Source organism: Balaenoptera ricei, chromosome 15 (assembly GCF_028023285.1).
Source record: "Balaenoptera ricei isolate mBalRic1 chromosome 15, mBalRic1.hap2, whole genome shotgun sequence".
Lineage (NCBI taxonomy): Eukaryota > Metazoa > Chordata > Mammalia > Artiodactyla > Balaenopteridae > Balaenoptera > Balaenoptera ricei.
Genome location: NC_082653.1, coordinates 3,397,478 through 3,423,030, shown reverse-complemented (window position 1 = coordinate 3,423,030; position 25,553 = coordinate 3,397,478). Strand labels below are relative to the sequence as shown.

The following is a 25,553-nucleotide window of genomic DNA, read 5'->3' as shown; positions in this document are numbered from 1 at the left end:
ATTCAACAAAAATGAATATTTACCCTGCACATAAGGTTATCCAACTTGTGCAAAAACTGTTTGCTGCATTTAATCTTCACATCTTCACAAATATCAATTTGTAAAAGTGTTTTCAAAGGTTTGAAATCATTTTTTCTTAAAGCAACATCAATGCATTTTTCCAACTGCTGAAATATAGAAAATGGCAAATATATTGAATCAAAACCCAAATTAGTCACCTTATGAAATCAAGTAATTTAAGAATTGTTTTCACATTTGAAAATTCTCAAGAGCTTATATAATATCAATTCATTTATTTAAAAAAACTGTCCACTATTAAACAGAGTAACAGAATTAGAGATTAAGTTTTTTGATAATAATAAGCTCTATACAGGAAAAATATATTTTACTAATTTTCCACTTCATATTTCTTACTGGAAAGTCATCATTATGCTAAACTCAACAAAAACCTGTTAATGAAGGAAATAAAAATCAACTTTATAGTAACTAATACTTAATACCATGGATAAAACCCTAACATAGCTATCAATTTCTTCATGAAGTTTAAATAGTTAAAAAAAAAAAAAAATTGCATAAAGACAGGTAAAAGCACTTTTTTAGAAACTATACCAACCAATATAACTTAAGCATTACATACACATATAATTTATTATTTATTATATTCTATATTTATAAGCTTTACAAAATCTGCCATCCCTGCTATTAAAGTACACCACCATTAATAAGGAATTTTCATATATTAATATGACTCTCCTAAATGCAAGTATCTCACAGTTTTAAGCCTTGATATAAAAGTATCCAGCCAGTGTATGATTCATTTCTATGTAAGAGATAGATATAAATCATCTTTAGTACTTTATATTCTTAATAAAGCTTTTGGAAACAAATCTATTGAAAAAATAAAAGGATAACATTTTTATTTCAATTATTTGACTCTTGACCATTTCATAAAAACAAGTAAGCTTTGTCTTTCCTAAAACGATAGCATTTAATACCTATAAATAAGCAGAAAGTGATTTTAGGAATTAAAATAAAAGACTTCCTTTTGGTCTAGGACTACATACCTGGAGATCTGGTCTTACTGGCATTTTGACTTAATTTTAAAACAGGTGGACAAAACAAACACCTACAAAAGAAAGCATATACTTTCTGAATCTTACAATCTATTTTATATGTTTACAGTTTAAAAATCTTAACACACATAAATAAGCATTGCTGCTTATACCAAAGGCAATAAATGTTGTTTCTTCAAGTTCCTCACTGCTTATGAAATTACTCATTTGAATCTGTCCAAAGAAGTTTCTGGAGGAAAGCCTGAAGATCATTTATTCAAGCCTTGCCTTTTTATAAATGACTTAAATAAATGTCAAAGTCCTGCCAAAAGGTCACAAAACTAGTCACTGAAAGAATATAAATGTGAACCTCCCTCATCAGAGATTCCAACTTTGTTCCAACTTTGGGAACAAGAAGAAAAATAATCTTGAATTAATGCCTAAATAAAATTTAAGCTAGTAATACAATATTTAAGAAGGGACATATATGCAAGTATACTGCCAAAGAACAGGATATGTAAGAATATACAAATATGCAATGAAAGGAGGAAAAGATAACCTAAACACATCTTTCCCTTCAAAAGAGAATGGAAACAAGAAGCAGCAGGGTTACATTAAGCACCATCTTAACAAAAGCATCTAACATTTGCAAATGCAATTTGGAGGTTTGGAGGTTAGTCCTATAAAGGAAAAGAAATAAAACAATCTTCTCTAGACATCATAACTAGAACAATTTTAAAATAATCTGTACTATGAAGAGCTTTGTAATACAACCTCAGGAAATCCAACATAGAGGGGAAATTAATTACTTAATCCAGGAGGAATACAGGACTGTGTATCTTGAAGGCAACAAGAGGCACTAGTCAATCTACTTTCTTGCAGACATGCCAGTAGAGATATTTAAGTGTCAATGAGGACATACATAAGAGGCATACAAAAGGGATGAGCAAAAAAATATCCTGCATTTCCAAAGATTAACTCCGGGGGAAAAAATCTGATCCACAGAGAAACACTGATTCCACACACATAGGGAATCAAGTATAAAGATGCTTCTGCAGCATCGTTCTGAGTGAGAAGATTCAAAAGCACCTAGATGGGAGCTAGGAATGGGAGGGAGGGCAAGGAATGAAGAAATAAAATGTGGCATATGCTAATCAATTTTGTGAACATAACAGTTACATAAAATGGACGAGAATTTTAGATGTTTGCAGCCAAACAGTTTTAGTGATTAAAAAACATGTTGCCACAGGATAGATCATATCTTGGGTCACAAATGAAGCCTTGGTAAATTTCAGAAAATTGAAATCGTATCAAGTATCTTTTCCGACCACAACGCTATGAGACTAGATATCAATTACAGGAAAAGATGTGTAAAAAATACAAACACATGGAGGCTACACAATACACTACTTAATAACGAAGTGATCACTGAAGAAATCAAAGGGGAAATCAAAAAATACCTAGAAACAAATGACAATGGAGATACGACAACCCAAAACCTATGGGACGCAGCAAAAGCAGTGCTAAGAGGGAAGTTTATAGCAATACAAGCCTACCTCAAGAAACAAGAAACATCTCGAATAAACAACCTAACCTTGCACCTAAAGCAATTAGAGAAAGAAGAACAAAAAAACCCCAAAGCTAGCAGAAGGAAAGAAATCATAAAGATCAGGTCAGAAATAAATGAAAAAGAAATGAAGGAAACAATAGCAAAAATCAATGAAACTAAAAGCTGGTTCTTTGAGAAGATAAACAAAATTGATAAACCATTAGCCAGACTCATCAAGAGAAAAAGGGAGAAGACTCAAATCAATAGAATTAGAAATGAAAAAGGAGAAGTAACCACTGACACTGCAGAAATACAAAAGATCATGAGAGATTACTACAAGCAACTCTATGCCAATAAAATGGACAACCTGGAAGAAATGGACAGATTCTTAGAAATGCACAAACTGCCGAGACTGAACCAGGAAGAAATAGAAAATATGAACAGACCAATCACGAGCACTGAAGTTGAAACTGTGATTAAAAACCTTCCAACAAACAAAAGCCCAGGATCAGATGGCTTCACAGGTGAATACTATCAAACACTTAGAGAAGAGCTAACACCTATCCTTCTCAAACTCTTCCAAAATATTGCAGAGGGAGGAACACTCCCAAACTCATTCTATGAGGCCACCATCACCCTGATACCAAAACCAGACAAAGATGTCACAAAGAAAGAAAACTACAGGCCAATATCACTGATGAACATAAATGCAAAAATCCTCAACAAAATACTAGCAAACAGAATCCAATAGCACATTAAAAGGATCATACACCATGATCAAGTGGGGTTTATCCCAGGAATGCAAGGATTCTTCAATATACGCAAATCAATCAATGTGATACACCATATTAACAAATTGAAGGAGAAAAACCATATGATCATCTCAATAGATGCAGAGAAAGCTTTCAACAAAATTCAACACCCATTTATAATAAAAGCCCTGCAGAAAGTAGGCATAGAGGGAATTTTCCTCAACATAATAAAGGCCATATATGACAAACCCACAGCCAACATTGTCCTCAATGGTGAAAAACTGAAACCATTTCCACTAAGATCAGGAACAAGACAAGGCTGTCCACTCTCACCACTATTATTCAACATAGTTTTGGAAGTGTTAGCCACAGCAATCAGAGAAGACAAAGAAATAAAAGGAATCCAAATCGGAAAAGAAGAAGTAAAGCTGTCACTGTTTGCAGATGACATGATACTATACATAGAGAATCCTAAAGATGCTACCAGAAAACTCCTAGAGCTAATCAATGAATTTGGTAAAGTAGCAGGATACAAAATTAATGCACAGAAATCTCTTGCATTTCTATACACTAATGACAAAAAATCTGAAAGTGAAATTAAGAAAACACTCCCGTTTACCATTGCAACGAAAAGAATAAAATATCTAGGAATAAACCTACCTAAGGAGACAAAAGACCTGTATGCAGAAAATTATAAGAGACTGATGAAAGAAATTAAAGATGATACAAATAGATGGAGAGATATACCATGTTCCTGGATTGGAAGAATCAACATTGTGAAAATGACTCTACTACCCAAAGCAATCTACAGATTCAATGCAATCCCTATCAAACTACCACTGGCATTTTTCACAGAACTAGAACAAAAAATTTCACAATTTGTATAGAAACACAAAAGACCCCGAATAGCCAAAGCAATCTTGAGAATGAAAAATGGAGCTGGGTGAATCAGGCTCCCTGACTTCAGACTATATTACAAAGCTACAGTAATCAAGACAGTTTGGTACTGGCACAAAAACAGAAATATAGATCAGTGGAACAGGATAGAAAGCCCAGAGATAAACCCACGCACATATGGTCACCTTATCTTTGATAAAGGAGGCAAGCATATACAGTGGAGAAAAGACAGCCTCTTCAATAAGTGGTGCTGGGAAAATTGGACAGATACATGTAAAAGTATGAAATTAGAACACTCCCTGACACCATACACAAAAATAAACTCAAAATGGATTAAAGACCTAAGTGTAAGGCCAGACACTATCAAACTCTTAGAGGAAAACATAGGCAGAACACTCTATGACATACATCACAGCAAGATTCTTTTTGACCCAGCTCCCAGAGAAATGGAAATAAGAACACAAATAAACAAATGGGACCTAATGAAACTTAAAAGCTTTTGCACAGCAAGGGAAACCATAAACAAGACCAAAAGACAACCATCAGAATGGGAGAAAGTATTTGCAAATGAAGCAACTGACAAAGGATTAATCTCCAAGATTTACAAGCAGCTCATGCAGCTCAATAACAAAAAAACGAACAACCCAATCCAAAAATCGGCAGAAGACCTAAATAGACATTTCTCCAAAGAAGATATACAGATTGCCAACAGACACATGAAAGAATGCTCAACATCATTAATCATTAGAGAAATGCAAATCAAAACTACAATGAGATATCATCTCACACCGGTCAGAATGGCCATCATCAAAAAATCTAGAAACAATAAATGCTGGAGAGGGTGTGGAGGAAAGGGAACACTCTTGCACTGTTGGTGGGAATGTAAATTGATACAGCCACTATGGAGAACAGTATGGAGGTTCCTTAAAAAACTAAACATAGAACTACCATACGACCCAGCAATCCCACTACTGGGCATATACCCTGAGAAAACCATAGTTCAAAAAGAGTCATGTACCAAAATATTCATTGCAGCTCTATTTACAATAGCCAGGACATGGAAGCAACCTAAATGTCCATCGACAGATGAATGGATAAAGAAGATGTGGCACATATATACAATGGAATATTACTCAGCCATAAAAAGAAATGAAATGGAGGTATTTGTAATGAGGTGGATGGAGTTAGAGTCTGTCATACAGAGTGAAGTAAGTCAGAAAGAGAAAAACAAATACAGTATGCTAACACATATATACGGAATCTAAGGAAAAAAAAAAAAAGGCCATGAAGAACCTAGTGGCAAGACGGGAATAAAGACACAGACCTACTAGAGAATGGACTTGAGGATATGGGGAGGGGGTGGGGTGAGATATGACAGGGTGAGAGAGTGTCATGGACATATATAAACTACCAAATGTAAAATAGATAGCTAGTGGGAAGCAGCCGCATAGCACAGGGAGATCAGCTCGGTGCTTTGTGACCACCTAGAGGGGTGGGATGGGGAGGGTGGGAGGGAGGGAGATGCAAGAGGGAAGAGATATGGGAACATATTGTATATGTATAACTGATTAACTTTGTTATAAAGCAGAAGCTAACACACCATTGTAGGGCAATTATACTTCAATAAAGATGTTTAAAAAAATTAAAAAAAAAAAAACATGTTGCCAGATCATAAATACAGCATAATGCCACTTAACATGCAAAAAGAAATTTTGTATTATTTATGATTATACCTCTAGGTGCACATAAGTATACACATATTTGTGTGCATGCGTGCGCCTGTGTGTGTGTGTGTGTGTGTGTGTATGTTTGTGTGTAGAGTGACATTCACCTACACCACTCAGGACACTCTATCTGTCAGCTTATTGGGGAGGAAGAGTAGAGAGTTGCACAGAACCGTAATCAGCTATTTGGCAACGGGAAACTTCAGTTTTATTTGTAATTTATACTTACTTACCCTTTTTAAAAGTAAATTCATACTAAAATGCAGGTAGGTGGGGTCCAAAACGTGGGATCAGTCAAATGTGGGTTCGGGTTATTGTGAGGGAAATGAAATCGCCAAGGCCAGCCTCTGCACTTAAGCAACCAGAGTCCAGCTACTCCATCCAAATCTATCCACGACTTAGCTGTGGTTTTGCCCCATCTGGTTATGTTTGTCTGCTCTAGCTTAAATACTAAATGGGTGACTCTAGGTCTGTGGCTAGCTGGGGATTCCAGTATACCAGCAATAATTCCAAGATCTCTAAATAGTTGGTAGTTGTTTTATCATCTTGCCTGGGAAATACTGGGAATGCAGGGACCCACCAGTTTGCTTTCCCAATTCCCAACAAGGGGTGTACCTATTTTCTGCTTGGCTTCAATCTTTCTCTCCTTCTCCCCAGGCCATCACAGAAGATGGAAATTTAGCCTGTATTAACTCAATTATGGAGGTAAGAAATAAGTACAGAAGGCCAGCAACCAACAGGGGGATTAATGAGGAACCATAAGAGGAACAAGGTAGGCTAGAGAACCCTGAGCGTCCACCACTGCCACTACACCATAGGCCTGAAAGCTTCAGGGGGGAACATTCCTTGGAATAAAAAGACAAAGTTGAGGATATCACAGGATCACAAAGGAACAAAATGTATAGAATAAAAAGTTGAGATATGAAGAAGAGATGCACACATTCCACTATCTATTCAAGGAGAAATCCAGAAAAAATTTTTAAATAAAAAAGAGCAGTGAGATGGCAACAGCTGAATAATAGCCAAGAACTTTCCCAAATAAATATAAACATCCACAAGTTGAAAAAGTCCATGGAATTCCAGGATAAATAAGAAAAAGTACATCTAGACATACTGTGAGGACATTTCTGAGTAAGAATAAAAGAGAAAATCTTAAGTCACCACAGCAAAAACAAAACACAAATGCATGCAAAAGAATAAACATAATAGATTCTGTTCTCACAATGTAATAAATTTAGAAATCAGCTACAAGATAGCTTCAAACTTCCTATATATTTGGAAATTTAAACACATACATGTGAATACTCCATGGGATACAGAAAGATAAAAAAGACAAAATATTTAAGTGACTAAGAAAATGTGAACATATAAAATCCCATAGGATACAACCAAATCAGCACTTAAAGTACAATTCATAGACTTGGATGAATTAATTCAAAGGTGAGAAACAGAACTAGCCAAAAGAAAGAGACCCACAGGACCTCCAAATGGTAGTTATTAGACAAATACTTCAAAATAACTGAGTATTGTGTACATAACGATTATAATACAAGACTGAGAATTGTGGCAGAGAACTGGAAACTGGGGTGGGCAGAAAGGAAGGCCACAGGAAATCTGAAAAAAGACCAAATAATCCTAAAAACAAAAATAGTCAATAAGAAGATTATTAAGAAAGAATAAAATGTATGGTTTTAATAGCAGATTAGAAATGGAAGTGGTATCAGAAGATAATATCTGGAATGAAGCAGAGACAAAAATATGGGGGAGTATCCGAAGTCAGATCAAGAACACAAAGGATGGAGGAGCTTCAAGATGGCGGACAAGTAAGATGCAGAGATCACCTTCCTCCCTACAAATACATCAGAAATACATCTACATGTGGAACAACTCCTATAGAACACCTACTGAACGCTGGCAGAAAACCTCAGACCCTCCAAAAGGCAAGAAAGTCGCCACGTACCTGGGTAGGGCAAAAAAAAAAAAAAAAAAAAAAGAAAAAGAAAAAACAAAGACAAAAGAATAGGGACGGGACCTGCACCAGTGGGAGGGAGCTGCGAAGGAGAAAAGGTTTCCACACACTAGGAAGCCCCTTCGCGGGCGGAGATGGGGGTGGGCAGCGGGGAAGCTTCAGAGCCATGGAGGAGAGCGCATCAACAGGGGCGCAGAGGGAAAAGTGGAGAGATTCCCGCACAGAGGAATGGTGCTGACAAGCACCCACCGGGGCAGGCGGGGGCTGGGAGCTGAGGCTCAGGCTTCGGTCGGATCGCAGGGAGAGGACTGGGGTTGGCGGCGTGAACACAGCCTGAAGGGAGCTAGTGCGCCACAGCTAGCCAGGAGTGAGTCCGGGAAAAAGTCTGGAGCTGCCGAAGAGGCAAGAGACTTTTTCTTGCCTCTTTGTTTCCTGGTGCGCGAGGAGAGGGAATTAAGAGCGCCGCTTAAAGGAGCTCCAGAGACAGGTGTGAGCCGTGGCTATCAGCGCGGACCACAGAGATAGGCATGAGACGCTAAGGCTGCTGTTGCTGCCACCAAGAAGCCTGTGTGCAAGCACAGGTCACTATCCACACCTCCCCTCCCGGGAGCCTGTGCAGCCCGCCACCGCCAGGGTCCCGAGATCCAGGGACAACTTCCCCGGGAGAATGCACAGCGCGCCTCAGGCTGGTGCAACGTCACGACGCCTCTGACGTCGCAGGCTCGCCCCGCCTCCTCCGTACCGCTCCCTCCCCCCGGCCTGAGTGAGCCAGAGCCCCCGAATCAGCGGCTCCTTTAACCCCGTCCTGTCTGAGCGAAGAACAGATGCCCTCAGGCGACCTACACGCAGAGGCAGGGCCGAATCCAAAGCTGAACCCCGGGAGCTTTTTGAACAAAGAAGAGAAAGGGAAATCTCTCCCAGAAACCTCAGGAGCAGCAGATTAAATCTCCTTACAATCAACTTGATGTACACTGTAGCTGTGGAATACCTGAATAGACAACGAATCATCCCAAATTGAGGAGGTGGACTTTGGGAGCAACGATATATGTATTTTTTTCCCTTTTTCTCTTTTTGTGAGTGTGTATGTGTATGCTTCTGTGATTTTGTCTGTATAGCTTTGCTTTTACCATATGTCCTAGGGTTCTGTCCGTCCTTTTTTTTTTTAATTACTTAAAAAAAATGTTTTTTCTTAATAATTATTTTTTATTTTAATAACTATTTTATTTTATTTTACTCTATTTTATTTTATCTTCTTTTTTTTCCTCCCTTTTATTCTGAGCCACGTGGAGCACAGGCTCTTGGTGCTCCAGCCAGGCGTCAGGGCTGTGCCTCTGAGGTGGGAGAGCCAAGTTCAGGACACTGGTCCACAAGAGACCTCCCAGCTCCACGTAATATCAAACGGCGAAAATCTCCCAGAGATCTCCATCTCAACGCCAAGACCCAGCTCCACTCAACGACCAGCAAGCTACAGTGCAGGACACCTATGCCAAACAACTGGCAAGACAGGAACACAACCCCATCCATTAGTACAGAGGCTGCCTAAAATCGTAATAAGGCCACAGATACCCCAAAACACACCACCAGACGTGGACCTGCCCACCAGAAAGACAAGATCCAGCCTCATCCACCAGGACACAGGCACTAGTCCCCTCCACTAGGAAGCCTACACAACGCACTGAACGAACCTTAGCCACTGGGGGCAGACACCAAAAACAACAGGAACTACAAACCTGCAGCCTGTGAAAAGGAGACCCCCAAACACAGTAAGTTAAGCAAAATGAGAAGACAGAGAAACACACAACAGATGAAGGAGCAAGGTAAAAACCCACCAGACCTAACAAATGAAGAGGAAATAGGCAGTCTACCTGAAAAAGAATTCAGAATAATGAGAGTAAAGATGATCCAAAATCTTGGAAATAGAATGGAGAAAATACAAGAAACGTTTAACAAGGACGTAGAAGAACTAAAGAGCAAACAAACAGTTATGAACAACACAATAAATGAAACTAAAAATTCTCTAAAAGGGATCAATAGCAGAATACCTGAGGCAGAAGAACGGATAAGTGACCTGGAAGATAAAATACTGGAAATAACTACTGCAGACCAGAATAAAGAAAAAAGAATGAAAAGAATTGAGGACAGTCTCAGAGACCTCTGGGACAACATTAAATGCAACAACATTTCGAATTATAGGGGTCCCAGAAGAAGAAGAGAAAAAGAAAGGGACTGAGAAAATATTTGAAGAGATTATAGTTGAAAACTTCCCTAATATGGGAAAGGAAATAGTTAATCAAGTCCAGGAAGCGCAGAGAGTCCCATACAGGATAAATCCAAGGAGAAACACGCCGAGACACATATTAATCAAACTATCAAAAATTAAATACAAAGAACAAATATTAAAAGCAGCAAGGGAAAAACAATAAATAACACATAAGGGAATCCCCATAAGGTTAACAGCTGATCTTTCAGCAAAAACTCTGCAAGCCAGAATGGAGTGGCAGGACATATTTAAAGTGATGAAGGAGAAAAACCTACAACCAAGGTTACTCTACCCAGCAAGGATCTCAATTCAGATTTGACGGAGAAACTAAAACCTTTACAGACAAGCAAAAGCTAAGAGAATTCAGCACCACCAAACCAGCTTTACAACAAATGCTAAAGGAACTTCTCTAGGCAGGAAACACAAGAGAAGGAAAAGACCTACAATAATAAACCCAAAACAATTCAGAAAATGGTAATAGGAACATACATATCAATAATTACCTTAAATGTAAATGGATTAAATGCTCCAACCAAAAGACATAGATTGGCTGAATGGATACAAAAACAAGACCCGTATATATGCTGTCTACAAGAGATCCACTTCAGGCCTAGGGACACATACAGACTGAAAGTGAGGGGATGGAAAAAGATATTCCATGCAAATGGAAATCAAAAGAAAGCTGGAGTAACAATTCTCATATCAGACAAAATAGACTTTAAAACAAAGACTATTACAAGAGACAAAGAAGGACACTACATAATGATGAAGGCATCAATCCAAGAAGACGATATAACAATTGTAAATATTTATGCACCCAACATAGGAGCACCTCAATATATAAGGCAAATACTAACAGCCATAAAAGGCGAAATTGACAGTAACACAATCATAGTAGGGGACTTTAACACCCCACTTTCACCAATGGACAGACAGATCATCCAAAATGAAAATAAATAAGGAAACACAAGCTTTAAATGATACATTAAACAAGATGAACTCAACTGATATTTATAGGACATTCCATCCAAAAACAACAGAATACACATTCTTCTCAAGTGCTCATGGAACATTCTCCAGGATAGATCATATCTTGGGTCACAAATCAAGCCTTGGTAAATTCAAGAATATTGAAATCGTATCAAGTATCTTTTCCAACCACAACGCTATGAGACTAGATAACAATTACAGGAAAAAATCTGTAAGAAATACAAACACATGGAGGCTAAACAACACACTACTTAATAACCAAGAGATCACTGAAGAAATCAAAGAGGAAATCAAAAAATACCTAGAAACAAATGACAATGAAAACACAACGACCCAAAACCTATGGGATGCAGCAAAAGCAGTATAGGGAAGTTTATAGCAATACAATCCTACCTTAAGAAACAAGAAATATCTCAAATAAACAACCTAACCTTACACCTAAAGCAGTTAGAGAAAGAAGAACAAAAAAACCCCAAAGTTAGCAGAAGGAAAGAAATCATAAAGATCAGATCAGAAATAAATGAAGGGGCTTCCCTGGTGGCGCAGCGGTTGAGAGTCTGCCTGCCAATGCAGGGGACACGGGTTCGAGCCCTGGTCTGGGAAGATCCCACATGCCACGGAGCAACTGGGCCCGTGAGCCACAATTACTGAGCCTGCACGTCTGGAGCCTGTGCTCTGCAACAAGAGAGGCCGTGATAGTGAGAGGCCCTCCCACTGCAATGAAGAGTGGCCCCCACTCGCCACAACTAGAGAAAGCCCTCGCACAGAAACGAAGACCCAACACAGCCAAAATTAAAAATAAAAAAGTTAATTTTAAAAAAAAAAGAAATAAATGAAAAAGAAATGAAGGAAACGATAGCAAAGATCAATAAAACTAAAAGCTGGGTCTTTGAGAAGATAAACAAAATTGATAAACCATTAGCCAGACTTGTCAAGAAAAAAAGGGAGAAGACTCAAATCAATAGGATCAGAAATGAAAAAGGAGAAGTAACAACTGACACTGCAGAAGTACAAAGGATAATGAAAGATTACGACAAGCAACTCTATGCCAATAAAATGGACAACCTGGAAGAAATGGACAAATTCTTAGAAATGCACAACCTTCAGAGACTGAACCAGGAAGAAATAGAAAATACGAACAGACCAATCACAAACATGGAAATTGAAACTGTGATTAAAAATCTTCCAACAAACAAAAGCCCAGGATCAGATGGCTTCACAGGTGAATTCTATCAGACGTTTAGAGAAGAGCTAACACCTATCCTTCTCAAACTCTTCCAAAATATAGCAGAGGGAGGAACACCCCCAAACTCATTCTACGAGGCCACCATCACTCTGATACCAAAACCAAACAAAGATGTCACAAAGAAAGAAAACTACAGGCCCATATCACTGATGAACATAGATGCAAAAATCCTCAACAAATACTAGCAAACAGACTCCAACAGCACATTAAAAGGGTCATACACTATGATCAAGTGAAGTTTATCTCAGGAATGCAAGGATTCTTCAATATACGCAAATCAATCAACGTGATGCACCATATTAACAAACTGAACGAGAAAAACCATATAATCATCTCAACAGATGCAGAGAAAGCTGTCGACAAAATTCAACACCCATTTATAAAAACGCTCCAGAAAGTAGGCATAGAGGGAACTTTCCTCAACATAATAAAGGCCATATATGACAAACCCACAGCCAACATCGTCCTCAATGGTGAAAAACTGAAACCATTTCCACTAAGATCAGGAAGAAGACAAGGTTGCCCACTCTCACCACTATTATTCAACATAGTTTTGGAAGTTTTAGCCACAGCAATCACAGAAGAAAAAGAAATAAAAGGAATCCAAACTGGAAAAGAAGAAGTAAAGCTGTCACTGTTTGCAGATGACATGATACTATACATAGAGAATCCTAAAGATGCTACCAGAAAACTCCTAGAGCTAATCAATGAATTTGGTAAAGCAGCAGGATACAAAATTAATGCACAGAAATCTCTTGCATTCCAATACACTAATGATGAAAAATCTGAAAGTGAAATTAAGAAAACACTCCCAATTACCATTGCAACGAAAAGAATAAAATATCTAGGAATAAACCTACCTAAGGAGACAAAAGACCTGTATGTAAAAAATTATAAGAGACTGAAGAAAGAAATTAAAGATGATACAAATAGATGGAGAGATATACCATGTTCCTGGATTGGAAGAATCAACATTGTGAAAATGACTCTACTACCCAAAGCAATCTACAGATTCAGTGCAATCCCTATCAAACTACCACTGGCATTTTTCACAGAACTAGAACAAAAAATTCCACAATTTGTATGGAAACACAAAAGACCCCGAATAGCCAAAGCAATCTCGAAAGAGAAAAATGGAGCTGGAGGAATCAGGCTCCCTGACTTCAGACTACACTACAAAGCTACAGTAATCAAGACAGTATGGTACTGGCACAAAAACAGAAATATAGATCAATTGCACAGGATAGAAAGCCCAGAGATAAACCCATGCACATATGATAACCTATTCTTTGATAAAGGAGGCAAGAATATACAGTGGAGAAAAGACAGCCTCTTCAATAAATGGTGCTGGGAAAACTGGACAACTACATGTAAAAGAATGAAATTAGAACACTCCCTAACACCATACACAAAAATAAACTCAGGGGCTTCCCTGGTGGTGCAGTGGTTGAGAGTTTGCCTGCCGATGCAGGGGACATGGGTTCAAGCCCTGGTCTGGGAGGATCCCACACGCCACGGAGCAACTAGGCCCGTGAGCCACAGCTACTGAGCCTGCGCATCTGGAGCCTGTGCTCTGCAACAGGAGAGGCCACGACAGTGAGAGGCCTGCGCACCGTGATGAAGAGTGGCCCCCACTCGCCGCAACGGGAGAAAGCCCTTGCACAGAAACGAAGACCCAACACAGCCAAAAATAAATAAATAAATTTACAAAAATAAACTCAAAATGGATGAAAGACCTAAATGTAAGGCCAGACACCATCAAACTCTTAGAGGAAAACATAGGCAGAACACTCTATGACACACATCACAGCAAGATCCTTTTTGACCCACCTCCTAGGGAAATGGAAATAAAAACAAAAATAAACAAATGGAACCTCATGAAACTTAAAAGCTTTTGCACAGCAAAGGAAACCATAAACAAGACCAAAAGACAACCATCAGAATGGGAGAAAATATTTGCAAATGAAATAACTGACAAAGGATTAATCTCCAAAACATACAAGCAACTCATGCAGCTCAATATCAAAAAAATAAACAACCCAATCCAAAAATGGGCAGAAGACCTAAACAGACATTTCTCCAAAAAAGATATACAGATTGCCAACAAACACATGAAAGAATGCTCAACATCATTAACCATTAGAGAAATGCAAATCAAAACTACAGTGAGATATCATCTCACACCGGTCAGAATGGCCATCATCAAAAAATCTACAAACAATAAATGCTGGAACATGGGACTGAGTGAACTGATGAGGATGATTATAATTTTTGTGACTTTCTGTTCGAATAATTAAAAAAAAAACAACACAATAAATGCTGGAGAGGGTGTGGAGAAAAGGGAACCCTCTTGCACTGTTGGTGGGAATGTAAATTGATACAGCCACTATGGAGAACACTATGGAGGTTCCTTAAAAAACTAAACATAGAACTACCATACGACCCAGCAATCCCACTACTGGGCATATACCCTGAGAAAACCATAATTCAGAAAGAGTCATGTACCAAAATGTTCATTGCAGCTCTATTTACAATAACCAGGATATGGAAGCAACCTAAGTGTCCATCAACAGATGAATGGATAAAGATGTGGCACATATACACAATGGAATATTACTCAGCCATGAAAAGGAACGAAACTGAGTTATTTGTAGTGAGGTGGATGGACCTAGAGACTGTCATACAGAGTGAAGTAAGTCAGAAAGAGAAAAACAAATACCGTATGCTAACACATATATATAGAATCTAAAAAAAAAAAAAAAAAAGGTCAGAGGAACCTGCGGGCGAGACGGGAATAAAGATGCAGCCCTACTATAGGGTGGACTTGGGAATATGGGGAGGCGGAGGGGTAACCTGGGATGGGGTGAGAGAGTAGCATGGACATATATACACTACCAAATGAAAATGGATAGCTAGTGGGAAGCAGCCACGTAGCACAGGGAGATCAGCTTGGTGCTTTGTGACCGCCTGGAGGGGTGGGATGGGAGGGTGGGAGGGAGGGAGATGCAGGAGGGAAGAGATATGGGGACATATGTATATGTATAAGTGATTCACTTTGTTATGAAGCAGAAACTAACACACCATAGTAGAGCAATTATACTCCAATAAAGATGTTAAAAAAAAAAAAAGAACACAGAGGATAAGTTATAAAGCCCTACGTATGTGTAACTATAATCCCAGGAGAGGAGATAGTGAATGTGACCAAAGCAATATCTAAGAAATGATGACTGAGAAGTTCCCAAAACCAATAACATATATCAAACAATAGATTCAAAAAACCCCATGAACCCCAGCAGGGGGAAAAAAAACACCCAAACCCTGGTGCACCACAGAAAACTGCTGAAAATCAAGATCAAGATCAAAATCAAAAATCAAACTGCTGTCAGAGAGTAAAAAAAGACAGGTTACTTTTAAGTAGCATCAATAAGACTAGTAGATGACCAATAGAAACTATGAAAGCCAAAAGACTTAGAATAATAACTTCTTTAAAGTGCTATAAAATTGGACTTAAACTACACATTGGATAGATGGACCTAACAGACCTATACAGAACTTTCCATAGAACAGCTGAACACACATGCTTCTCAAGCACACATAGAATATTCTCCAGGATAGAACATATGTTAGGCCACAAAACAAGTCTTAATAAATTTAAGAAGACTGAAATCATATCAAGCATCTTTTCTGACCACAAATTGGGCAACCTAGAAGAAATGGAACCTAGGAGAAACATATAACCTATCAATACTGAATCATGAAGAAACAAAATCTGAACAGACCAATTATTAGTAAGGAAATTGAATCAGTAATCAAAAACCTCCCAACAAGACAGGTCCAGGACCAGATGGCTTCGCCAGTGAATTCTACCAAACAATTAAAGAACTACTAACACCAATCCTCAAACTCTTCCAAAAATAGAAGAGAAAGGAACACTTCCAAACTCATTTTATTAGCCAGGCTTATGCTGATACCAAAGCCATACAAGAACACTATGAGAAAAGAAACTAGAAAGTTCTGAAAGAAAAAACTGCAAGCTAGAGTTCTATAACAAAAGTACTATTTAAAAATAAATGGAAGAATCATCCTATTTGTTATTAAAACTTATTACAAAGTTGCAATTACTAAAAACAGTATTAAAAATAGGAAATAGACAAATGGATCAATAACCAAAAGAGAATCCAAATGCATACCCAAGTATATATTGGAACTTCATATATGAGTAAGAAGGTTTTGCAAATAGTAAATGTAAATTAGTCAATAAATGCTCCCAAATGCGCAAACTGGCACTGGGAAAACTGACTCACCATATAAAAATATAACATCAAGCCCCTTATTTCCCCCATTCACAAAGCAAACTAGATGAATTAACTACCTAATGTAAAATGAAAATGTTTAAAAACCATTAGAAGGAAACACAGGAGGATATCTCTATGACTCTGCAATGTGAAAACATTTAAAACATAAAAAGCACAAAGCATAAAAAGTAACAGATATAAACTTTTTGTACATCATTGTCTCCTTCTCTCTCTCATACACACATACATAATTTCATTAAGGACTCTCTATTCACTCTGAATCCAGTACTTAGTATTGCCCCAGCAGGTCCTATAACCGTGAACACATTCACTGGCATAACTCACACCCTTCAAGCCCTAGAGAAACATTTCATTTGCCTATGCCTTTAAAAGAAGGGGACTGCACTTAATTACACTATTCTGTTTATTTTGTATGTTAGAAATCTTCCGTAATAATAATGTTTAAGGGACTCGGGGCGGGGCCGGTGGGGGTCGGGGAGGAGGGTAGGCTGAAACAATGCAGAGAAGAAGCAGGTTGTGCTGATATTGACATTTTAGTCTCTGCTTCAGAAAGGAGGTAAAATTTGAGCAACCTAAGTGCTCAGGTAAGAGAAAAGACATCAGTTAACTGTCAAATTAACTGCTCTTCCTCTGGCAGAGCAAAACTACTCTGTTGATTCCTGCATAATGAAAAACTGCTTCCTAATAGTGCCAAACGTCCATTTTCTTGCTTCTCTTTGTATTCCAACTTGTGGCTCTGGAAGTACTAGCAACTAAGTGTACAGTATTTGCAACAATTGCACATGGTGACTGAGAAACATTCTGTAGTTCTAAGCAACTGCTATTATTCTTTAATTTTTATATATGTAAATCTAGACAACTGCATGAACATGACATATTTACAGTTAGATGGCAAGCAAACACTAGAATAGTGACTAAGTTTATTTTATAAAAATATTTAGTAAGATTTATTCAAAAATAATTTCAGTGTTATTAGAACAATTTTATTTAGATTAATGTTCATTAGTAATTTGTATCTACCTTAATTTTAAGAAAAATTTAGTATTTCAGAAAGTATTAAACAAACAGTACTTTTTTATTTTTTACACTTATTTCATGTTTCTGGTGAAAGTATACTCAAATTAGTACATTTTGAACAAAATTACATGTTGTTTTAATCCTTAAATCATACTGTCAATACAACACAAAATAAGTAAAAATCTTGACTATATTTACTGATTTTGCTAAAATGAAAAGAAGTTTATGAAATGTGTACTGATTTACGAATTATATAGGTCATTATTACTTATCCAAAATTCGGCAGTCCATCATCAAATACCCATAATAAATGCGTTCAGTTATCTTTGATATTTTGCCAACACTAAGTCATAAAAATAATAGCTTCACACAAAACTTTTCTATTTCGTTACGACGAGGGTATCTGTGTGAAACTGAAGACTTTATTGCACCACTTGAAAACTCGATTGAAAAGTTTAAGCACTTAAAATATTTCAGGGGCCTCTGTCTGTACTCCTTCCCTAGGGTCAGCAACTGCTGGGGCGGGCCTGCCTATGGCGGAATGCTTTCCTGCTTCACAGCTACAGCAACCTGAGTGTGAATTTGCCATGTCATTTACAAGGTTACTCTGAGACATGACCTACAGCCCAGAGGAATTACTTACGGCCAAGAGGCACACAAGGCTCACAAGACAGCTTAGTTCCTAGTCTACTTTTGTGCAAGAAGTCCGTCAAGGGGAAGGAAAATTAATTAATGTCTACCCAGGCAGAGTTTTTTTTAAGTAAAGAAAACTGAACTAAACAATCCAGCGACTCCTCCCTCCCTTCCAAGGCTGAATGCATATACTGCCTCTAACAGAGCCCCAAACTGGGTACCATCCATGATGCAAGACAAACACCTGCGACTGAGAGGGAAGGCTAAGTCCTGAGAGGAACGTAAGCGACACACTCATCTTTCCACCGCCCTGAGTAAACAGTTGAAAATACCTTTATGGGGCTTCCCTGTTGGCGCAGTGGTTAAGAATCCGCCTGCCAATGCAGGGGACACGGGTTCGAGCCCTGGTCTGGGAAGATCCCACATGCCGCGGAGCAGCTAGGCCCGTGAGCCACAACTACTGAGCCTGCGCGTCTGGAGCCTGTGCTCCGCAACAAGAGAGGCCGCGACAGTGAGAGGCCCGCGCACCGCGATGCAGAGGGGCCCCCGCTTGCCCCAACTAGAGAAAGCCCTCGCACAGAAACGAAGACGCAACACAGCCAAAAACAAATAAATAAATAAATTTATTAAAAAAAAAAAAAACCTTTATGAAGCGCTATGCACGAGCACAAGCAACAACAGAACGACCTGGGAGACCCAGCACAGAATTACACTTTTTCAAGACGAGTCTGGGGCGGGGGGGGGGGGGGGCGGTGTCAACTAAGCGGGCTTGGCGCTCTGGTTTCCTTACAGGCAACACAGACGTTGGGACAAGATGAATGCACATGCGCAGGCGGATGGAAGGAGGAAGATTTAAAAAAACACCCAACAACTTAACACAAGCATATATTCATTCCCCAAAGCTGAATGAATGAATGCAGCAAAGCCCTCTGCGCCACCAGAGCAGCCGTCCAACAGTTCAGACTGTGACGCCGGAGGCTGCCCGCGAGCTGGGGAGGAAACACCACCTTCTCCCGTCACCACAAGCTACTTCACGACACCTGTAGTGGATCACCCACGACACCCAGCGCACAGACTCGTTTCATCCTCCTCCTTCTGCGACCGGGGACATCAGGATATGTGGCTTCCCCCGGAAAGGGGGACCAGGGAGAACGCGCTCGCGGCAAAAGGCTGCGGGGCAGGGGCCGGGGAGGAGGGGCGGCGGCGAGAGGGGAAACACGTGTGCGCACTTGGCTCTCCCGAAAGCGGAGAGCACGGGCCACCGCGAGGCCAGCTGCTAACCCCTCCCCGCCCCCCCCACACACACCTGGGCGCTGTTACATCGTTTCGGAAGCTAAGCTGTAGGTTCCGCGCCCGCTCCGGAAGCCCCGCCCGGCCCGCCGCGTCTCCACCCGCGTCGCCCTCAATTTCGTGATTCCGGCCAGTGCTCGCGTCCTCGGTCATCCCCGACCAGCGGATCCGCGCTCCCCCGATCCCCCCAACCCCACCCCGGCCCTGGACACCCGCCGCTGGCCCCTCACGACCGCACGCTCCGCGATCCGTCGGCGCGAGACCCGCACTGCCCACCGGAGGCCCCGCCGGAGTCGGCCCCCCTCAGCCCCGGCGGCGCCGCCGCCCCGGCCGTTTCCTCAACGGCTCGCCTCAACCGTCCGGAAGCCGCTCTCTCGCTCGCTCGCCCGCCCCCTGAGGCCCAGCCGACGCCGCAGCTCCCCTCGCGCACCCCGCTGTCAGGGAAGTCCTCCCCGGCGCCCAGCTCAACCTGCCGGCTGGAAGAGGCCTCCGCGCGTAGTCCCGCTGCAGCTGCCGCCCAGCGTCGCGTCTCCGCGCTTAAGCGATCGCCGCGGCGCCTCACGCAGCCGAGGGAAGGCGGGAAGTGCCCGTCCAATCGGCGTCGCGTACGGTCGGCGCCGCGTCCAATCAGCGCCGCCGGCCTGCCAGGCCCCGCCCCTCACGCCGGCGCAAGTGCCGCCCGAGGCCGGAACCAAGGGCGCCGAGGTGGGCAAGGCTCAGAGCCTCAGGTAAATGGGCCGGCCGCGCCCCGACCCGACGCCGACCCCTGACCCCGCTCGGCCGGCGGCCGCGCCGCGAAGCCCTCCCCGCACGGACGCGCCTCGAGAGGAGGCGACAGTGTCCCTCCTCTGCCCGCAGGACTTGAACGTGGAGGGCCGGAAGCGCCGGCGGCTCAAGAAGACTCCAGGGCTCCCGACAGCCACCGCGAAGGCTGGAAGGGGCCGCAGTGACACGGGGGCACCAGGCGAACCCACGGGGGCACGATGGTCAGAGTGCCCAGAGACAGGCCCACGCTGCGGGCCAGCTGAGGGCAGCGGAACCACTCCGGACCTGTCCCGGCTGACGGCCGCGCCTCCCGGCCCCGCCCCCGCCCTCGCCCTTCCGGCCCCGCCCCGCCCCGCCCCTGCCAGGGTTTCCTAGAAGCAGGGGCTGCGAGAGACTGCCCTCTCGTTAGCCTGAACCCCAGACCCCTGGGGCACAGAGCGCTGAGGCCATCTAGGCTTGGCACTGAGGGGACTCATCAACAGTGTGTTCCCAGGCTTTTTAGAATGTTTCAATTTAAAGTATCAGTTTAAATGATAAAAGCAATGGATGCTTGTGGTGTAAACTGTGCAAGCAACTCAAATAATTACAGCAGACAAGCACAAAAAATTAAAAGTTAGTGATTTCTCACCTTGCCACTTTTTAGTAGAGAGAAGAAAAATGTCAGAGCCCTTTTCATTGTTTCATGTGTTCAGAAAGCCCAAGGATTGTTTCAGAAACATCAGTAGACTACCACATGGAAGAAAAAAATCATTTTACTTAACCTTATTTGAATTGTTTTTAAATAGGTTTTTAGATTATGATGTCAGATGGAAAATCTTATCGCTCATAATCCGAATGGGCTTTCAATTAAATTTAACAAGCTCTTACCGGGTACATCTTAACCACATGGCAGAGAGAAGTTGGGCTTTGGCGTGGGTTTGAATGCTAGCTTTGCTACTTACCAGCTGTGGGGCTCTAGGTGAGCTCCTTAAACCTCCCCAAGCTTCATTCATTTCAGCTGAGAAAATGAGGAAATTATCTACCAGGTAGTGCAATTTGCAGAATTAAATGAAATCAAATACATACAGCACCTAACATTTTAGGCAAGCAAATAAGAGAGGACACAATAAGGGTTAGTTTCCTTTCCCTGTGTTCAAAGCTTTGTAATTGAGTGAGAGTCACGATCGGGGTGCTGGGGGGGAAGGCAGATACACACTAATTATTCCATATACAGGCTTCAGGAAGCACTAAGGAAGTACAGTAACTGTCCCATCCCTTATGTCCCCCTAGAGCTTTCTTCACATGTAATGCTGACCTGGCATAAAAGGGTGTATTTCGGTTTCTCAAAGACATACACAACTGTGCTACTGAAGTTGAGGTGCCATTATACAATGCATTGATTTACTTATCTAGCCAAGATCCTAAATGTGACAGCATTTTAGGATGGATAAGACTTATGTGTGAAATGACAGTCAGCATGCTTTTAAAGCCTTGTTTCACAGTAATTAGACCACAAGAAAAACACACTTCAACTAACAACTTGTGCACATATACTTTAATATTTAGGCTTAGGTGAAGACACCTTAAATGGCAGGTATTAAAATATGTTTGGGAGACAACCCAAGAATTGCACAATCCACAACAAAATTTGAACATCTAGGCCACATAACTGTGTTTTCAGGCCTGAAAATCTCCTTAAGCTGTTCCAAAGCTTCTTTATTAACTAGACAGGTATATTTAAGCTTTAAAATTTTTTAAACATTGATCTTTTTTCAAAGGCACATGGAGATTCTCTTAATATTAAAGATATAACATTTACTTCATATTCCATGACCAGAACCTTTTTGGTAAGTGACCTTCATATGGATTATAAGATTCTCTACATGCCTTTACATAGCAATACATTTGCCAGCTCTAGCTCCTACCTGAATGCTGTGGACAACTGCCTTGCACGCTGGGCTGGGACCCAGGGCATAGCAGCTGAGGCCCTCACAGGCTTGCTGAACTAACTGGACAGTTTGTCAAATAGCAGGAAATGCAACCAGGCTTCTCTCCCTCTTGCGCGTCAGTGGAGTACACAGTGCTAACAGCCAACGATTGTTCAATTTAGTCACAATATTTTAAATCAAAGTTCCATATTCTTAGATCAGAAGGTACCAAAGAAAGCCATCCCTGTTGATGGAATTTTAAAAACAACACAGTTGCAATTATAAAAAAGAAATTGGTTAAAAGGCAAAACGCATCCTTTACATACTTATTTGACAAATGGCAACAAGCATTCAAAAATTTAGAGTCAGTGCATTGGTGACAGCTATCACAAAATTGATTACACTGGTTTCAGCTGTCTCAGAAACCAGCTTCCCAAGTTGGAGACCGTGTCCATCTTAGCTGGGTTTTCACACCTCAGTGCTAGCACCTGCCGTGAGACCACCACTCAGCACCAAAAACAATCGCCAGCCCCTCACTGAGGTTTTAAGTTCTTGTGGCACTCTGCAGGGGACAATGGCCTTGACTTCTTGGTTGGAGATTTAAAAAAAAAAAAAACAGCATTTAACGTTTTAAAATTGGGAAACAAGTCCAGACGAGGTTATAAACTTTTCTATCTGAAGGCACAAAGAACAAAGTTGGCAGGTAGCTGATAAAACCAGACATATATAAATACAGTTTAAAACACTTAAAAAGTATAAATATTTGTGTATTGTTTTTCCTCCAGTCTGGCTGTTGCTGAAAATACCTGCTAGTTCCACTTGGTAACGTGATTTCTGAAAGATGACTGCTGGAACCTTTGACGCTTAAGAAGACATAAAGAGAGTCACCTTAATTCATCAAAAACGTCATCGCAAAGGGCATCGTTGCCCGAAATTCCATAGAGTTGCCTGAAAACTGAAATAAGGCAGAATTTCTTTAAATATTTAGGTAGTTCAAATCTAAACAGAATGGCCTGATAAAGTGCAGATACATAATTATCAAACATGTACAAGAATAATACATGACGTGCAAAAAGAGACTGCAGAAAGGGCTCTTTTGCTAGTTAAAAGTTTTAAGCATTTTCTTCCTTCGCAATTGCTGATGCAGGAGACACACAGCCTAACCGGGCAGCCTGAACTCCCAGGAATGGTTGTAAGATGACCGGATGAGGCATAAATTTCATGCCTATTAATAGTTTCCCGGCTGTTAGAAGCCTACAGACATTGGCAAGAAAATGTGATCTCAGGTTTTTCTTGTCCCAGGGCAGGAATGCCACAAGGGACCATAATGGGAGTCACACTGTACATTCTGTTTACAATGGGCACAAACACACAAAATGACTTTTTTCTTTTTTAGCTCATTAAATCCAGAATGTTCCGAAGAAGGCATCCACTAAGGGTAAAAAGTCCCAACGTCACAATGATGATAAATAACAGCTATATTCACAGAGACCCAATCAGGACACATGCAAAAACCCCAGGCTTTCCCGGCGGGAGGATGCAGGCCTTTCCAAAACCACCTGCCTGGGCCTTCTTCAGAGGGGCCAACGCACCCATGCGTCTACCCACCCAGCACCCCGCCCCAGCATAGGACACAGCTCGGCCTTCTGGCACCTGAGGTTACTTTTTAGACCAAGTGACACAGACGATGCAAGTAGAAGACAGGACGGGCCATGCCAGCACACCTTACAGCGGGAAGTGAGGTCAGACGACCTCGGTTAGGGGACGGGGTGTGAGGACGGGCCACTGCCCAGATGCGAGAGCCCAGCCAGGAAGTGAGCGCGGGTGCGGCCTGCGCGCGGAGGCTCAGATGAAGTGGATCCAGCTCTCCTCGCACTCCCCGCGCGGCATCTGCAGCGCGTGGTTGCGGCACGTGAGGCTGTAGTCGCGGCCGTCGTTGTTGTCCCAGTACTCGGCGCCCGCCACGCGGTAGCGCAGCGCGAAGTGCACACGGGAGCCGAGCTCCAGCAGGAACGGCGGCACTGGGAAGCCGAAGGCGAAGACGTCCTCGGCGCCCTCGGTGCCCGCCGGCCCGCGCCACCGCGCCGCCGCCTCGTGCGCGCTGCGCCAGTCCGAGAACGTGTAGCGCACCGCCACCTGCTTCTCGAAGGCCAGGTTGCGCACGCGCGCCGTACCGCTGATGCCCAGGTCTGAGCAGGTGACGCGCTCCAGACACACGAGCTGCCGCCCCAGGCGCTCGCCGAAGTCAGGGGCCTCGACGGGCGGCGGGAAGTCGGGCACCAGGCACTGCAAGGTGAACTCCAGGTCCTGGCTGCTGCAGCACAGGTCCGAGTTGATGGCGAGCCGCGACAGCACGTGCAGCGGCACGGACGGGTCGTCGCCCGCGTTGAACACCTTGACCTGCGCCAGCTCCAGGCCCAGCGCGTCGGCGAAGCGCACGCGGTGCTGCTCGCTGCAGCCCGGCCGGCACGCAGCGCCCGGCGCGCCCGCGCCCTTATGGCGGCGCTCGGGCGAGCTGGGCAGCGAGCGCGCCCGCCGCAGGATGATGGGCCGAAGGCGGGGGTCGCAGCCGGACGGCGCGGGTGGCGGCGGCGGCGCGCTGCCCGGGCTCCCGGGGGGCCTGCAGGGCCGCGACTCCCGGGCCGCGCCGCCGTCCAGGTCCGAGAGGCAGCTGAGGCTCCGCGGGGCGGGCTTCCGGAAACCGGCGGCGGCGGGGAGGACCGCGGAGCCCGGGCCTCTGGACATGGCCCGGCCGGCCGTCGGGCGATGGGGAGGTGGAACCGAGGGGGTGGCCTCCCGACCCCGCGTCCGCTCCCTCTGTGTCCCTGGCCGTGCTCAGCAGCCCCTGGGGAGGGTCCGCCGGAACCTCTGCCTGCAGGGGATCCAGTGGGCCGGCTGCGCCCGGACAGCCACTTCGGCCCTCGAGTCCTCGTCCCTCGAGTCCTCGCCCGGGTTTTTCGCTTTGGGCAGCAAAAAAAAAAAAAAGCTGATTTCAAGAGATGAGTGCTTGCTCCCGTGGAAGTTTTTCGGGACCACCGCGGAGCGCGGGGTGGCGCCGGCCTTCTGCTTCCTCCTGGGTGCCTGGGGGAAGGCGGTGTCCGCCCAGCGGCCGCTCCCACCCCCGGGCCCTGGCGTTACTTACGCGGCTGCAAGTTGTCGGTGCAACTTCCCGGCGAGCCTCCGCCC

At 42.8% G+C, this 25,553-nt stretch overlaps 2 protein-coding genes across 2 annotated transcripts in view; both read right to left on the bottom strand.

The window, feature by feature from the left end:
* SYCP2 (synaptonemal complex protein 2) overlaps window positions 1-18,937 on the bottom strand; it is a 72,619-nt gene extending 53,682 nt beyond the window's left edge. The window contains 3 exon segments of the mRNA XM_059896450.1: window positions 24-167; window positions 1,065-1,126; window positions 18,738-18,937. Coding sequence (XP_059752433.1) covers window positions 24-167; window positions 1,065-1,088 — 168 coding nt within the window. The 5' untranslated portion in view covers window positions 1,089-1,126; window positions 18,738-18,937.
* A 3,042-nt stretch (window positions 18,938-21,979) lies between these two features.
* Window positions 21,980-25,527, bottom strand: PPP1R3D (protein phosphatase 1 regulatory subunit 3D). Its single transcript, XM_059896460.1, has 2 exons — window positions 24,092-25,527; window positions 21,980-23,322 (listed from the first exon to the last, which is right to left on the bottom strand). Exon 1 carries the CDS (start codon window positions 25,110-25,112, stop codon window positions 24,213-24,215), a length of 900 nt encoding a protein of 299 aa, XP_059752443.1. The 5' UTR covers window positions 25,113-25,527; the 3' UTR covers window positions 21,980-23,322; window positions 24,092-24,212.
* Window positions 25,528-25,553: the final 26 nt, after the last annotated feature.